This window comes from Mangifera indica, chromosome 3, assembly GCF_011075055.1.
Source record: "Mangifera indica cultivar Alphonso chromosome 3, CATAS_Mindica_2.1, whole genome shotgun sequence".
In the NCBI taxonomy this organism is placed as follows: domain Eukaryota; kingdom Viridiplantae; phylum Streptophyta; class Magnoliopsida; order Sapindales; family Anacardiaceae; genus Mangifera; species Mangifera indica.
In genome coordinates, this window is record NC_058139.1 from 929,359 (window position 1) to 945,157 (window position 15,799).

The 15,799-nt window shown below is 35.6% G+C and overlaps 3 protein-coding genes and 1 long non-coding RNA gene across 4 annotated transcripts; 1 reads left to right on the forward strand and 3 right to left on the reverse strand.

The window, feature by feature from the left end:
• Window positions 1-512: 512 nt before the first annotated feature.
• LOC123211796 (high mobility group B protein 6) lies at window positions 513-2,894 on the reverse strand. The gene is made up of 7 exons (XM_044630701.1): window positions 2,353-2,894; window positions 1,832-2,220; window positions 1,567-1,738; window positions 1,305-1,475; window positions 1,140-1,225; window positions 973-1,060; window positions 513-885 (listed from the first exon to the last, which is right to left on the reverse strand). The coding sequence occupies exons 1-7, from the start codon at window positions 2,824-2,826 to the stop codon at window positions 757-759; spliced, it is 1,509 nt and encodes a 502-aa protein (XP_044486636.1). The 5' UTR covers window positions 2,827-2,894; the 3' UTR covers window positions 513-756.
• Window positions 2,895-3,241: 347 nt separating this feature from the next.
• LOC123211797 (protein trichome birefringence-like 23) lies at window positions 3,242-6,813 on the reverse strand. Its single transcript, XM_044630702.1, has 4 exons — window positions 6,334-6,813; window positions 6,194-6,226; window positions 5,639-5,928; window positions 3,242-4,415 (listed from the first exon to the last, which is right to left on the reverse strand). The coding sequence occupies exons 1-4, from the start codon at window positions 6,587-6,589 to the stop codon at window positions 3,633-3,635; spliced, it is 1,362 nt and encodes a 453-aa protein (XP_044486637.1). The 5' UTR covers window positions 6,590-6,813; the 3' UTR covers window positions 3,242-3,632.
• A 1,851-nt stretch (window positions 6,814-8,664) lies between these two features.
• LOC123210444 lies at window positions 8,665-13,049 on the reverse strand. Its single transcript, XM_044628801.1, has 5 exons — window positions 12,611-13,049; window positions 9,962-12,336; window positions 9,599-9,659; window positions 9,290-9,513; window positions 8,665-8,982 (listed from the first exon to the last, which is right to left on the reverse strand). Exons 2-5 carry the CDS (start codon window positions 11,860-11,862, stop codon window positions 8,928-8,930), a joined length of 2,241 nt encoding a protein of 746 aa, XP_044484736.1. The 5' UTR covers window positions 11,863-12,336; window positions 12,611-13,049; the 3' UTR covers window positions 8,665-8,927.
• A 23-nt stretch (window positions 13,050-13,072) lies between these two features.
• LOC123210445 lies at window positions 13,073-14,388 on the forward strand. Its single transcript, XR_006501263.1, has 3 exons — window positions 13,073-13,333; window positions 13,463-13,587; window positions 13,811-14,388. It is a non-coding gene; the product is annotated as an uncharacterized LOC123210445 (long non-coding RNA).
• The last annotated feature ends 1,411 nt before the right edge of the window (window positions 14,389-15,799 follow it).

A 15,799-nucleotide genomic window follows, 5' to 3' on the forward strand; every position in this document is an offset into this window, starting at 1 on the left:
TGGATGACCTTTGTCGTCTAAATCTAACGATGGAGCATCGTCTTCGATAATGATGAGTCTTTAGGTTGTTGGCGAAAATGACCAAATTTTGGTTTGGTACCTAGGGAAAAAAATAAATTTTTTAAAATTTAATTCTAGGATAAAATTGTTAGTTTTCAAACTAAGAAAAAAAATGAGATATCATTTTAATTATTTTAATATACTAATAAAACAACAATTTTACCCCCTTAATTCTAATAAAAAATTTGCAAGTGTCTATGGTGGGTATTTGGAGTTTTATCTATCACGGGTATATTTCATTTCACTGAAATTCAGGCGTTAGAATGTGATTTGCCCAAACCTTGGGCGGGAAATTGTGATTACTCCAAGTTCACAGGATTTCAGTTTGTGCGCAGAGTAGGGATCAGAGGGAATAAATTCACCTTCTGTCCCTTCCATTTCACCTTTTTGTTTGGTGCATACTGACTGAGCTTATCTCGTATTAATTTATGAAATCCCAGCGCGCCTGCAACTGAAATGACCAGACTGTATTGAATTAGAACTTGGAAAGTGACAACATTAGTTTCTTCAAAAGTTGGCGCACACCCTGCCCAGAAAGAATTTCTGGTCGCCCAAATTTCATTACAAAGTTAATGATCATTCAAATTGCAATCAAACACAGTTAGATAGCCTATGCCATCATACTGATGGCCATCTACACCCATATGATGTGTGTTCAGTGAACACTTGATTGGACATTAGTTGCTTTACAAGCTTTCATTGTTGCTGTGCTTCACCCATGGCTGCAGCAACAGACTTGTTGTACTCTTCCAATTCCTTCTTGTATGCTTCCATTGCTTCAGCTGCCTTCGCATTCCACACTTGCTTCTCCTCTTCATTGAGTTCCTGAATGTATCGCAGATATACCGATGTGAAAAAACAGTACATTTTTTTTAATATGGAGACAAGATGAGAGGTTATACAAAATTATACCTTCCATTTTACTGAAATCAGTGCGTTAAGGGTAGAGTTATTATTAGTCCCTGGCCGCTCTTGCAACAAAGCTTGCCTTGCTTCTTTGCTGCATCAACACAAAAGCACAACTAAGCTAGCCTCCCATATATGTTCATATAGAACTAGGTGCTTAGATAAACTTTTACCTGAACAAAAGGAATGAGGAAGCAGGCTTCTTGGGCTTGTTAGGATCAGTGTTCTGCTTCTTCTTCTGACGCTTCTCTTTGGTTTTCTGAACATAATGAGCGGAGTAATCAGTTAGCTTCAATGAAATTATAGAAACATGAATAATCAATAACCCAGTGACAAACCTTGATTATGTTTTCAGTCTTCTCTTTCTTCTTAAGCAGTTGCAAGGCTTCCTGCTTATGAAGTTTTATCAGCTCCTCCTCTTCCTTTTTGCGATTGTTAGCTTCCTCGTCCTTGATTTGTTTGTAGGCCTCCATTTCTTGAGCATATTTCTCCTTGTTCTTCTTTGCCAACTGTTTCGAAAGAACACAAAATATCAAGCTAAAGCAGAGCTCTCATAAGAAAGAACCAAAAGAATTGTTTTTATGTGCCTATGAAGCGAACCTTCTCATAAGGCTCTCGTTCTTTGTCAGTCATGTTCTTCCATTCTTCACCAGTTATCTTAGCCACCTCCAAAACATTCTTGTTCTCAGATAGAAGAACTGCCCTCCTCTCATTTGCGAAGAGGAAATAGGCAGTCAAAGGTTGCTTTGGTTTCAAGGGATCCTTCTCTTTCCTTCAGACAAACAATTCCAAGAAAAATTAGAAATGCAAGGTTAATACAATTGAAAGACAGAGAGGACACAGTGATGGTGCGGGGAAATTTTACTTTGTCTTCTTGTTCTCTTTTTCTGCTTCCTGCCTGAACTGAAGATACTGATCAAGAAGCTCCATAGCTGTTTTCTGCTTCTGGTCTTCCTCTAAGAGCTTCATTGCTTCACTTTCACGCTTCTCCTTGGCCATTACCTGCAGATAAGCTTCCTTCTCAGCCTGATACTTCTCCTCATAAGGCTTTTTCTCTTCTGCACTAACATTCTTCCATTTGGCTCCCAAAATGTTTGAGATCTCTTTAAATTCTGCTTCTGGGTTCTCTTTCTTCACCTCATTCCATTGGTATTTGCACCACAGAATGTAAGGTGGAGATGGCCTTTTCTTTTCAGGACCTCCGTTCTTCTTCTTGTCCTTCTTGTCTTGTTCCTTGTTTATAATAGGAAATACCTGAAGGAACGGTTTTCAAAATTAAACCTTTGAAAACCCACTTCATATTAATCAAACCCTATTCTATTCACCTTCAAATATGACAATTTTCTCAGCAAACAAACAGAGAGAAATGGAAATCAAGAAACATACCATGTTGGGCTTGAACTCCTTCATTTTCTGCAATTTCTTCAACTCCATCTGAAGCTTCTCCTGCACTTTCTCCTTCACATCAAGCTCCTCGTCCTTCATCTTCAGCATCTGATCTTTCTCCTTCAACAGTTCCTCGGTCTTCTGCTTTTCTATTTTCATCTTCTCAAGCATTTCTTGCAGATCTTGCAAATCTTTCTCAAACGAATCTTGATTTTTTGTTGTTGCCTTCTTCGTTCTTCCCTTGGCTGCCGCTTTCTTAGGCTCAGTGCGAGGCTGAGAAAGGCTCTCATGGTTCTCTTTCGAAGGATCGGTTTCCGGTGCTGGGATCGGCATCGGAGATTGAGAGAGGGTTTGCGCAATGATATTGGCTCCATTTGTGGATGAATTCTTCTGTTTCAAAGCTTTTCTACCGTTGTTTCTTGCTTTCTTGGGGACGTCGTCGGTGGGCATGGGAGCAGCATCAACACTAGCCATGGCTTCAGATCTGCAGAAAGAAAACCAAGTAGAAGCTTAAAAGGATTTGAAAATGTTTCGTTAAATGAGCTCTGGCTTTATTTATATATAGCAGGGGAGCGAAGAACCCGCAACGGTCAGAATTTTCAAATTTCAAAAGAATTCTTCAAATTTAAGAGCGATTTGGGGTCCGGTAAAGATTTAAAAGGAAATGACCGTTGCTGGATTACAGTCCTTTATTACCATAACTATGTCAAAAAATAACAATATTATATTACAATAAATTCATATTACAAATTAACATAAGGTCAAATGTAGCAGACAAATTAGGGATAGGTTTTGGATCTAATCAGTTGAGTACGAGCCGATTCAAATATATAAGTTCAAATCGATTCAGATTAAATCCGAAATAAAATTATTTTCGAATCTCAACTCATTGATTTCAAACTAGATTTTATTCAGACTCAACCCGATCAAATGCAGCTGTAAGAGAAACTATAGCCCACTCATGCCAGTGAGGCTTCACATTAAAGAGATACAATTCAATATTATGTTCCCAGAAAATGTACTATAAAGTATAAAGAATACATCTCAAGAATTAAAATAAACTATTTCTACTCACAAAGTGTTCTCTCTTCTTGATTCCACCAGATTTCAACTATTCTTGATACAAACGACATGGCGATTATACGTACAAAAGTAATTAAGTGAAAACACAAAAAGGAATTCATCATCTATCTGCTCTTCATCACCAGACATGATTAACCTTCTTAAGGTTAATGTTGTTTTCAAGGGAAGAAGCCAGATTCCAACCATCTATATTCCAATCAATTTCCTAATGTATTAATCATCATCTCCATGATTAGATCATTCCAAGCATCCAACGGTCCAGGTAGACACCAGTGCAAACAATCATTCTGAACGGTTGCATTTTTGTCCTCAGCAAATGGCTGAAAACTTCGGTATGGACCAGGGTGTCCGTCAGGTCTCAGTAACAAAAGATTAGTGAAGTCAAGAAGTTTGAATTTTACCCCACTTTCAGCTGCTTTTGCAGCTGCATCCTGGAATGCTGATAATTCAATGTTGCGTAGAATCCTGTGCAAGTCCTTTATTTCAATCTCACCTTCTTTAGCTGGCAATGTTTTCTTACAAGCACCCCCATTATGCCATTCCCCATTTTCAAAGTGATCTGGTGTGCTTGTTCTGAAAAATACCAACCCTTTGTGTTTGGAAGTTGTGATAAAATCCATAACCTGATGAAGGGTTTTATTATAAGCATAATCAAATCCCAACTCTGTCAGGTTCCTTTTAGGGCAGTAATGGCAGCCCACCACTGTATCATTCTCATGGTAGATAGCAGACTTAAGAAACCATTTACCAGTTGAAATTATCATGTAGTCGATGTTAAAGTACTGATCAATCCATTTTTTATCCAGCTTGTCTAGATGAAGCTCAACCTCAGATGTTGAAACACCATTAATATCTTCAAAGATTGCAGCTTTAGCAAGAAAGGGGGACCAGACAACTGACAAGGAGAAATTGTAAGAGGGAAACTGCCATGTTTTAGACTTGAATTCCTCATCATGATAAACTTCAACAGCCTTCTCAGCCTGAAGATGATAGAAGTTCAACCTAGTAAAATTTCCTTGCAGGTAAAAGTAATGAACTTGGCACATTCTTCTTAGAATGTAATCAAAATATTATACAGTTACTGGAAGAGATCACATTTAATCCACATCAACAACAGTCAACATTCATTCAAGTTGCAGAAATGACCAGTTGAATATAACTAAGCCTCAAAGACTACATTGACTCACAAGTTATAGTTTTCATTATACAATCATAACAACACTTGGGCCAAAATCATTTCTGCAGTCAGCATGAATGACAATCCAGGTGTACCATATGATTGTATTGTGTGACCAAAGACCCCTTGTAAATATATGCCATTAAAATTTATTCCAATATTATTCTGTTTCTTTTTCCAAGATATCATTCACCTAGTGAAATATCATCTAAGATATGAGCCTTTTGTAATTTGAATTCTACGAACTACCCAAGCAAAGAAATCTATAATATCAGATACTCCATAAAACCTATTGAAACATATAGACCTTCCATACTGACAAAACAATGTATCATGTTCATTACAACTTGAACAATGAGGCAATGAACCAGTATATTTACTTATGTTTCTATCACATAGCAATACAAACTGGAAAAATAACAAGGTTTTACAGTAAGATATTAAGGAAAAATATGAAGACTACTAAATGGTGCACAGCTGAGCTAACAATATCACATCCCCAATATCTGGCTAGATAGCGCCATATCAACTGCAGAATGCTTACTTAGTATGCACTTTCTGTTTATGCTCATTCTAAAGATCAATTATGATTTGGAACAACTGAAGATCAATCATACAGTATCTGAGTATAAGGTGAAATCAACAGCAATTGGTTAAAACTGAAAAACAAAAAAATTTATGACAGCTAATGTAGTAAAAAGATATTGAAAGAGCAGTCACCTAAATACCAATAATATCGATAAATAAGGGCTTCTCATAATCCATTACAAAACTTTTATGAAGATCACATTAGGGAAAACCCATCAAAACAGGTCATTCACATCACAATCATATAATGTGCTCTATGTGCGATTAGAGAAATAAAACATTTAGGAATCACAAATTTAATAACTCATTTGACATAAAGAAAAGCATTTCCTCATGATGTAATAACCAATGGATGGAAAAAGACCAAACTTGGCTCTTGTTAAACCATCCAAAGCAAGCATTCAAATTTGCTACAACAATCTTATATCTGCCACATACCGTTGAGAGCATACAGAGCAATGACTGCACATGATTACGAGATATTGAATCACCAATCAAAGCCCATGTCTTATTTCTCATCATGCTGAGAAATTTCTCTGCATTAAACGGAGGCAACTGGCAATTTTGTGGTTTCCACCGCCAAAATAAATACCCTGTATCAGGCCTCCCATTTCTCATACAATTCTGGTGACCCTCAATGAAGGCACAGCTTTCATTGGTATAAACAGGTCCTGATTGATCTGGAATCCAGTCCCCAGTAAAGATATCACACTTTTCTTCTCCGCCAACTGTTAACAGCCACAAATCACTTCAATTCCATCAAATTAGGAAACTTACAGCACGCTAGTAAGTCAGACAAAATAAAAATATGAGATCATAGTAACAAGTAGAAGGGCCACTATATACGACTAAATGGCAATGGATAAATACAAAATGCCTTATCACATAAATTTGCTCAGCTACCAAACTTTATTAGCTTCACGTTTAAAACGAAAAACAAAAAATCAGCGAGCTCTGAAACGTATCAAAAACCTCATTTGATTATTTCTTTACCTTTTTGAGGCATCTCATTCTCATCTTCGGGCTCTGAAACATTAAAACATCAAACAAAAGAGACAGCTCATTAATTGTCATCACGCAGGGTATAATGAAATAAAAACAAAAACCCAGTTCAAAGAAGTCACATGAATTACTTTTTTCAGGCTGTAGATACTGATCTTCATATTCTGAAACATCAATAGTAAAATTATCCGGCCGTGTTGCTTCTGCCACATCAGTTTTAGCAACAGCAGGCGCAGTTTCTAGATCAGGCGATGATAACTCTTGGGAGCTAAAAAATAAAAGCCTAAAAGCTAAACCCATCAGGAGAATGGCCACTGCTAATCTTAAAAGCAGCTGCATGTGCGTGTGACCGCTAACAGACGAACGAAGCTTCCAACTTAACTTCATATTCCAGTAATTCAACAGATTCTTTCTCTTCTATAAATCAATCTATTACACTAATAGCAGGCAAAGGTCTCTGAAACTAAAATGGGTTCACACTAGAACTTACTGGATCTGGGCATTTATCATAAAAGTAAATCAGCTTGACCAACATTGAAGTCTTCCAATAAATGTGAGTACTGCTGTTAGCTTCCTGCAAGAAAAGCCAGTAAGGCAAAGCTTAAAATTTGTTTCTGTGGATAGGTTTATTATTTTATATGGCTTTGGTATGGGGACACGTGTCATAATAATTCATGTTAAATCATTGAGAGAAAGCAGAATGCTATATTGGTTAGTGATTACAATGTATCAAGACATACGAATCTTTACACTAATTCTTAATGATTAGTGTCATTTCCAATCTCAATTTAATTAGGGTTGCATATTATTATGTTATGCCCGAAATAAAACCAAAATAAACATCAGTTCAAATATAAAAAAATCCGTTTAAAATCAATTAATTATATTAGATTGAGGTTTGAAAATGATTTGAATCTTTGAATAATTTGAACTTAACTTGTTTATTAAAACCACTCCAATTCCTTACTTAAACATAATTAGCATAATTTAAATTTAAAATCAAATTTGAATAACTCATATTAAATCTAATTACAAATTCAATTGTCTATTTAAAAATGACAAAAAGTCAAGTTAAACCAAAGTGAAAATGACAAAATCTTATCGACCCATCAAACCTTAAAACCCATAACACGATCGTGACATAATAAATACTCTCTTAATGAGTCTTGTTGTGTGTCGATTTATTAAAAAATTATAATTTTTAAAATATTCTAGTGTAAAAGTCTTGTTATATTAATTTAAAAGACTTCTTTTAAGATAACAGAATCATATATTGACACAATCAATAAGCAACCTTATATCCTATTGACCTATTTACGGTAGAAGACTTAAATATAAAATACAACATTTGAAAAATGTGTCAAAGAAGGCTTTCAAAATAATTTTAAATATTAAACATCTAATTTTAATATGATTAAATGTAGCCATCTAATCAATTAGATTTGCTTGTATTTAGATGACTAATATCAGTGTTAAACTTATTTTATCTCGATGACACACAGTTTTCTCTTTCATATTGAATTCTTTCGCATTTTCCAACCTTATTATACTTTTTTTTTTCCCACACTGTTTGCAAACAAACGCTGCTAAATTTGCGCCAAGATTGTGAATTTTCCTGCCAATATTTTTTGCTGGTTGGCTGATAATGACACAATCTACGAAACTTCTCCCTTGAAGAACTGACCGATGGCAAATAAAAAGAATCAATCACTTTGAAATTGACCCATTTTCTTCCCACCAAAACATATATATAAATATATTATGCAATCAAATAATAGTATTGAGAAATGAAAATGTTGACCCACTCAAACAATCAATCAATCCTTGTTCTAGTTTCTAAGATCTTTCTTTCAAATTATTTCTTATGTGCTGTAATTGATTTTTAAATTCAATTTGGTAGACTTTATTTGTCCTTTCATGATCATCTGGTTATTTATTTCAGTGATGGGTGATCAGCCACCAACCAACCCACATGTTTCCTTGTAAATTTATTCAGTATTTGAGAGTATCAAACCGCAGTTCCTCTCTAGCTCTCCCCATTTAAACTTCGATTAAAAGGATCCAAGTCAATGCCTATTCTGCAAGTTCTACTGACTCTAATTGATGACTTGTAAAATTATATATTTATGCCCATAAAATTTTATTGTTTGATTTTGAATATAAACACTGATTGATAAATATACAAATTATAAAATTTAACTATAAATTATTTAAGCCCAACTCAAGTAAGTTGTCTCTATCTCAAACTTAAGTCATAATTTTTTTTGTTTAACGAGCTTGAGTTTGAACCATGAATTTTATTTAAATATAATCAGGTTGAGCTAGAGCCAAAGAATACTCAGCTTGGTTTAGCTCAGTTGAAGACTTGCAATCTTATTTGTGACTACGTAATTAAACATCCAAACACAGATTTATTAGTACTAATCTGTCATTCTCAAATCAAATTTAGGACAGAGCAAAGGTATCACTGGCAAATCTTCTTTTACTTCAAGGGAAAACCATATGTCACAATCCAGAAACCTTCCAGTGAGCCAGAGAAGTCTTGTCTAGAGACGACATTGACCCAGAAGATATCCACAAATCTATAAACAAGCAAGTGCACTAATCATTGAGCTGTTTTAGTTACAAATACATGTCACAAACACATTAATAATGTGCAAAGCAATTGCCCCACTATTTACATTGTTGCAAGAAAGAGAGCCTACAAAAACTGAGTATATCTGAATCACAAGATCACTTTGGGAAGGCACATGCCGAATCCTCGCTTTAACTTCTCAACTCTGTTCAAAAGTGCGGACCGTCAATAGTTTATCAGAGAGAAAATAAGTTTGGTGATTTTGAAAGTTTATCCATGAAAATATGCAACCACTAGAACATACTCAAAATAAAATGAAAATTACTAAATTGTAAGTCAACTGGCTAATTGGATTTTATCTAATTACACTAACGTATGATTTTTTTGAAAACTAGCAACCTTAACCTGCTGACATGGTTTTCATAGACTGTACTGATAAAAATTTGTAGCATTCATCCTATCAGAGTTTTAAGTGCATATTACAGAAACTTGTAAATGACCACAAGACTTACGTTGGAGCGAGTTTGCCAAGGCTATCTAATTCTTTACCAGAGCCCTCATCCACGACTCTCCCAGTGAACTCAACAATGTAGTGTTTGTCTCTCGCAATTGGTAGCCCTCTGCTAGCAAGTAGGTCTAAATCTGTCTGATGAAGCTCTCTGCCATTTACAAATACACCTGTGTTTCCAGCAGCACAATTTTCTGGCATGGGATAATTGAATTCTTCAATAAATGGCTGTGGAACAACAACAACATTTATTAATAAATAGACATGACATTGTTACGAAAAAAGTATGAACCAAGAAATAAATTGATCTCACAATAAGAATGCCTGAGCAAGGTTGGCCTAACACACCCCAGAATCCAGCTTGAAAATCATACCTAATGAATGCAGATAGGAATAATAAGAACAACCATATAATATAATTAAGAGAAAGCTAAGAGAACATCACAAGCACATTCTTTGACAATAGCATAAATGCAGTAACTCAGAATGATCATGAATCTTCTGATTATGCATTAATTAGAATTTTGAATAAACTCATGCTTCTTTCAGGAAAGAAGTAACTCATTCCTAATTGCACTGTATATTCACCTTGCACTGAAGATATATACTAACAAAGCTATGCACACTGAGAAATATATTGAAGGAATTAAAACATTATGTGAACCTATAAACTCACCAGTAATATCCAGGTTCAATTGGACCTGCAAGCTTCTCAGCCTTTTTAACCAAACATTTTGGTATACAATGCCCATTAACTGAAACGTTAGGTCCTTTATTCACCCTGTTTTGATAAGATCTTGAGAAATCTCTGAAGCTTTTCTTGATAACACCTACCAAGAAGGTTTTTTTCCCCTTCTTGTTTCTAGGTTGGTCTTCTCTGCATACTTTCGAGTCATGAGACAGATATTCACTGAAAGATACTTCCACCTCAGTTTCCACTGATGGATCTTTGTCACCAGAATGTTGGCAGGCAACATTCTTAAGGATAACTTTCTCTTGATCTAACCATTTACTCCTGTTTCCTTTCCTGGTATTGCTCACTGAACAGATTAAAGAGGAATCATTGAGAGGGTCATTGAAATTTGAACCTGCAATTGTTGGAGAGATGTTCTCTTTGGAAGGCAGCTTAGAAGAATTGGAAACATCTTGGTGGACAATCACACTTTCTCGGTTCTTCACCCCCTCGGTAGAAATAGAAGATGAAGATGAACAGCCTTGCAGTTTCTCAGATTCACCAAAGTTCAACATTGGGCCTTCTGATTGGAAATTCTGTTTGGTATCAGCAGAGTGGAAGTTTGAACCAGAATGATCAAAACCAACCAAGCAGGAGCTCATGCCACCAGCATTTGAGTAACCATAAGAAATTCTATTTCTGTTAAATAGGCCACAAGAACCATCTTCAGCTTTGCTAGACATCTGCTCAGTTTTGGTAGCAACAGAAATTATGAGACTCTTGTTCTTAATTTCACTGAAGTAGATAGTTGAGCAATTACCACATTGTATTTTTTGCATATTATTTTTCATTGCCATGACTTTCCTTGGCAATTTCAGAAGCTCTAAGCAATTACAGCATGTTATAAATGGAGCACCACCTGCTATGGGATGAGAAAGCTGTCTATTCCCATGGGCTTCCACTCTTTTTGGATGACAGTGATAAAAACCTTCAACATCTGAATCAATGTCAACTGGCCATCTTGCGTGTGACTGAGGACCTTTAGAGTGCAATGATGGAGGATTTGCAACTAGAGGATCATAATTCATTGGACCAAGAGTAACAGACCTGATACGATGGTAGGAATTGGATCTCCTTTGGTCCGTTGCAACCCTTCTATTGCTAAAACTAGAGTCTGTGGCTTTCGGAGGAACTTGACAATTTTTGTTGCGGCAGCTCAAACATGAGCATAGAGGCTGATGAAAAAATGGTTCCTGTGGATAGGATATGAGAAGATCATGATTAAAATCCATGTACTGTCCTGAAATGTAGTCAGGAGGCAGTTTTTGTGGGCATAGAAGGGATGTTTGACTGTGTGGCCTCCTGAGAATTTGTGACTGAAAAGGATTCTCCTGGTTGGACCCTGGGATCATAGTTGGGGCATGCCTTGGAAGAGGATAGAAGTTATGCAAATCCAAGTTATGATCATTCATAAAAGGAGAAGGTCCGTGGCTATGTCTGCAATTAGGCGGTCTTAGGACACAGTTACCCCTGGGAAATGGCTGAGTTGAAACATTAAGAGCAGCACACCTCCCATAAGACTCAGGAGGAGCCATTTTCTTGTCATCTAGAATTGTTTCCCTTGGTTTATCCTCCAATCTACTGATTTGTTCCTTCAACTCATTCAACTTCCTAAGAATTTCAGGATGGTTCGGTTCTAAATTTTCAACTATATTTGGCCTATCCTCGTACCCAAAGTTCTTCATCGGTTTACCATGCCCATGGGCTGAATTAGGCTTGTAGATTGAAGGTCCTTCATCAGCAAAATTTTTTGATTGAACTGAACCTTCTCTGGCATCTTCATCGAAACCCCAAAACCCCACTATTTCTACACCTGATTTATCCAAAAACACCCTTGAATTCATGACCTCTGCAGAATTTTTTTGATTTGGCTGAAACTTCTCCGATTCCTTTTACTACACTAGAATTAACAGAACTAGACCTATTCAAGTTTAAATCCTGATCATCTCCACCAACCAAAACGTCAATCGGCTGCTCCGGAGACTGACAAGCTTTATCAACATTATCAATTTCTATCTCAGGATTACTTTGACTGAGCCTCCAACCCTTGCTTTCTTCTACAGAATCGATTTCCTCATTAACAATTAAAACCTCTTTATCTTCTGTTCTTGAAGAAGAAACACAAACTGAAATAAGATTTCCTTCTACAAAAATTTATCTTTTCTCTTACTGTGCTCAACCCCATCGCCCTCCTTCTCAGTCTCAGACGAACCACCTAAACTACCACCCACTTTTTGTGACACACTTTCAAGATTCGGGTCACATTCTACATTCTTTCTCTATTAGATTTCCCCCGCAATCCATCACTTTCTTCATGGCTGCATCATCAACGCATCAACTTAAGTTAACACAATAGCCCAATTGGCTGTTTTGCTTTCTTAGAAACAAAAGAAGGAACAATAAACAAAAGCAAAACTTCACAACATGTTGGGGACATCAGTCAAAATGTAAAAAGAACAAAGCATAGAGCAAAAAGCCGTCAAAACTAGAGTAAATTTTCTTCCATTTTCCTTTGATTTCTCAGCCAGACAAACAAGGCAAAGAAAACTGCGAAAACTCGACGTTTACGGACAGAGATAGAGAAACACTTACCTCTAAGAACAGTGCCACATCCTCCACACTCATATAAAGAGTAGTCCGAGTACTCTGGAAGCAAATTCCCACAATTTGGGCAACGAACTAACAGAATCTTGGATGCTTCAGCCATTCTAAAGCATCAAAAAAGACGACCCAAACTCATATAACAGCACAAATTCTGTAAACGAGTATGAACAACTTCGAAATTCATAATAAACACTTCAACAACAACATAACAATGACCTCTTCTACTTTAAGATCAGAAAACAAATCTTCAAAACCGAGAACAAAAACATCTCAAAACATCAAAAGAAGTGTACAATAAAGATTACAATGTAAAATATTCTATATTAAGTTTCTTTTGCTTGTGAACTTTGAGGTTTGAATGAAATTCTCACATTTTTCTTGCTTGACAAACAAAACCAGGAAAATGACATGATTATTTATGCAAATTAAAAACATGGAACTTGACTTAAACTAAACAAGAAGACAAACAACAGACTTGTGTCCTTTTTGGCTTCTTGTTTTCTCGGGAGAGAAAAAGATAAGAAAATATAGCAAAAAAAGATAAAAACTCAATAATAAAACTGAGATTCTTTAGTTCCCTATGAAAAGAATAGTCAGCTTCCCGAAAAGCCTGTTCATTTACTGATACATTTCATTTTCTCCATGGGAGAGATCTCCGATACTATCATGATTCATCGAAGACTCCGATTGATAAGTTAGTCAATCAGTTCGGTAAATTCATCTGACAACTCTCCACCTTTTTGCAATTAAGTATAATTATCTTGCTGTCTTTATCGTGAATCATATTAAATTCCCCTATGGACATGGGGTCGATTCTGAATGTTATTTTGTCTAATACAGATGATACAATTATATAGTAATTATAAAACCGTCTACACTATCATAATTTCTGGGCGGGAGGTGGCTGTTTTGCTGGAATCAATTCGGGTCGGCGTGGGTTTGGGTTCGTATTAGTTTGGACAAAGGTAATCTCAGTTTAAGACTTGAGTTATCAAATACTAGTTAGTAATTTATATTGTTGGACAACTTTTCATCTTTTCTATAGGATGTATTCTCATTTTCTTTTTCGGTCCTTTTTCTTTTCCTTTTTTTTTCTGACAAATTCATTGTTAATTAAACGAATTAAACTTGATTTCAAACTAATTATTTTGTATTTGAATCCAACTGACCTTAAACTTATTTGGTTAGGATATAACTCAGTTTAAACTCATCCCTAAAGATGGGCTAAAGCCAGACGAAATAAGGGCAATGCCCATTATTGAGCACAGCCCCGATAAGCCACGTCAATCAAACTCGATGCAAATATTTCATTGTCGAACACAATCGTAAAGGGCTTAGGCCTTTCTGTCATACACCCTTTTTTTTAACTCCCACACCACCACACAACCCAACAACCACACCCCACCCCCACGGCTATTTTTATATTTCCATAATCTTGGAGCAATGTTTTGGGCACCTGCCGATTATCTAAATCAGATTATGATTGGCTCAGTTGACACTTGGACAGTATGAAGCACACTAAGCTGGTAAGCACCAAGAATTTGTGCTATATTTGTGAGCTTTGCATTGGATGCCTGGACTGAGACTGACATCTTTGCCGGACTTCCCTTTCATTTCATAATCAACCCCATTTATCAGTGGCATCTGGCATGGCATGGCCCCTTATGAATCTATCACTGTCCATTTTACATCTACAGCTTCAACTTGTAGCCATATATTAAATGGATTCTATATTTATTCTTATTTCTATCTTGTTTGTATGTCAACTTTTAGAATGATTATCTACATTTATAATAAATATCAATTTAGATATTGACATATCAATAACATAACTCATCATTGATATTTAAATTAATAATAAGTATATATAATATCATTAATATATATATATATATATATATATAGATATGTATGTATATGTATATGTATTATGAGATTTAATGTAGATTCTCAAACTAAGTTGCTTTAGAATTTTGCATAATCTAACCCAGTTGAAGTGAGAGTCCAATAATATTCATTCACCTCAATTGGATTCCTAATTTTGGCAAGGAAATTACACTTAACGAATATATATTTCGCCCCACATCATGACCGTATATAGTTTCCGGGCCATTTATACCGCAAAGAGTGAAGCTCAAATGAAGGCCAATACAATGCCAAAGAAGATGGTTGTGTTTGTGGACGGAAATTAATCGTCCAGTCTCGGTGAAAATAAGGTATTTCTTGCAATAACGTTAGGCCAAGTGTCAATATATGTGTTGTTTGTGGACTGTGACACGGCCTTCTGGACAAGCCCTTGAAAGGAGGAAATGCTTAACTCGATTCGAAAAGCATATTGAGCTAGCTTAAGGCTGCTGGCTACCATCGCGAATCTGAAAGAATCCGATAATATTTTTTCTAACAAACAAACCAAGTGACACACAGGAATCTAGATCCTCACCAGTTGCAGCAACCAAACCTGACACTTGGCCATCACATTTTGCTATATTCTAAAGGGAAATATTTTCTCACTTAAATTTTAATTTAATTTCAAAATTATATCTATGATAGATAACAAATTCAAATACCTATTGTTATCCAAATTTTCAATTAAAGGTAAGGATAAAATAATTATTTTACATATAAATCTTAAAACTTTAAAATTTATATCATTTTTCCTTTAGATTTTAAAAACTAACACTTCAACTCATTCTCAAAGTTTGAAAAGTTTATATTTTATCTCTAGAGTTTATTTCCTTCTCCGGCCACCATCATTCCAACCGATGGCCGACGCTTTTCACCCATCTTCCAAATCTGGCTACGAAGGACAACTGTCTAGATAGGACGATGAAGTGTCGTCTTTCGTTAAGTCTTCCTGATCTGGACCTTCATTTCTTCAAGATTGTCGATCGGTTCCCTAAGCCACCGAAGATGAAATCTAAAAAGGGGAAAATTGAATTTTTTAAAGTTTAATCATAGGGGGGGAAATGATATAACTTTTTTAGGTTTTAAGGTTTATGAATAAAATGATAATTTTACTTCTGTTTATAATTAAAAATTTAGACGGCAATTAACTCATAGGTGGATATTTAAATTTTTTATTTGCCGTGAGTATAATTTTGAATTTGAACTAAATTTGGGTGAGAAATTGTCCTTTCCCTATTCTAAATATGGAGATTATTTTGTTAACATTCAACC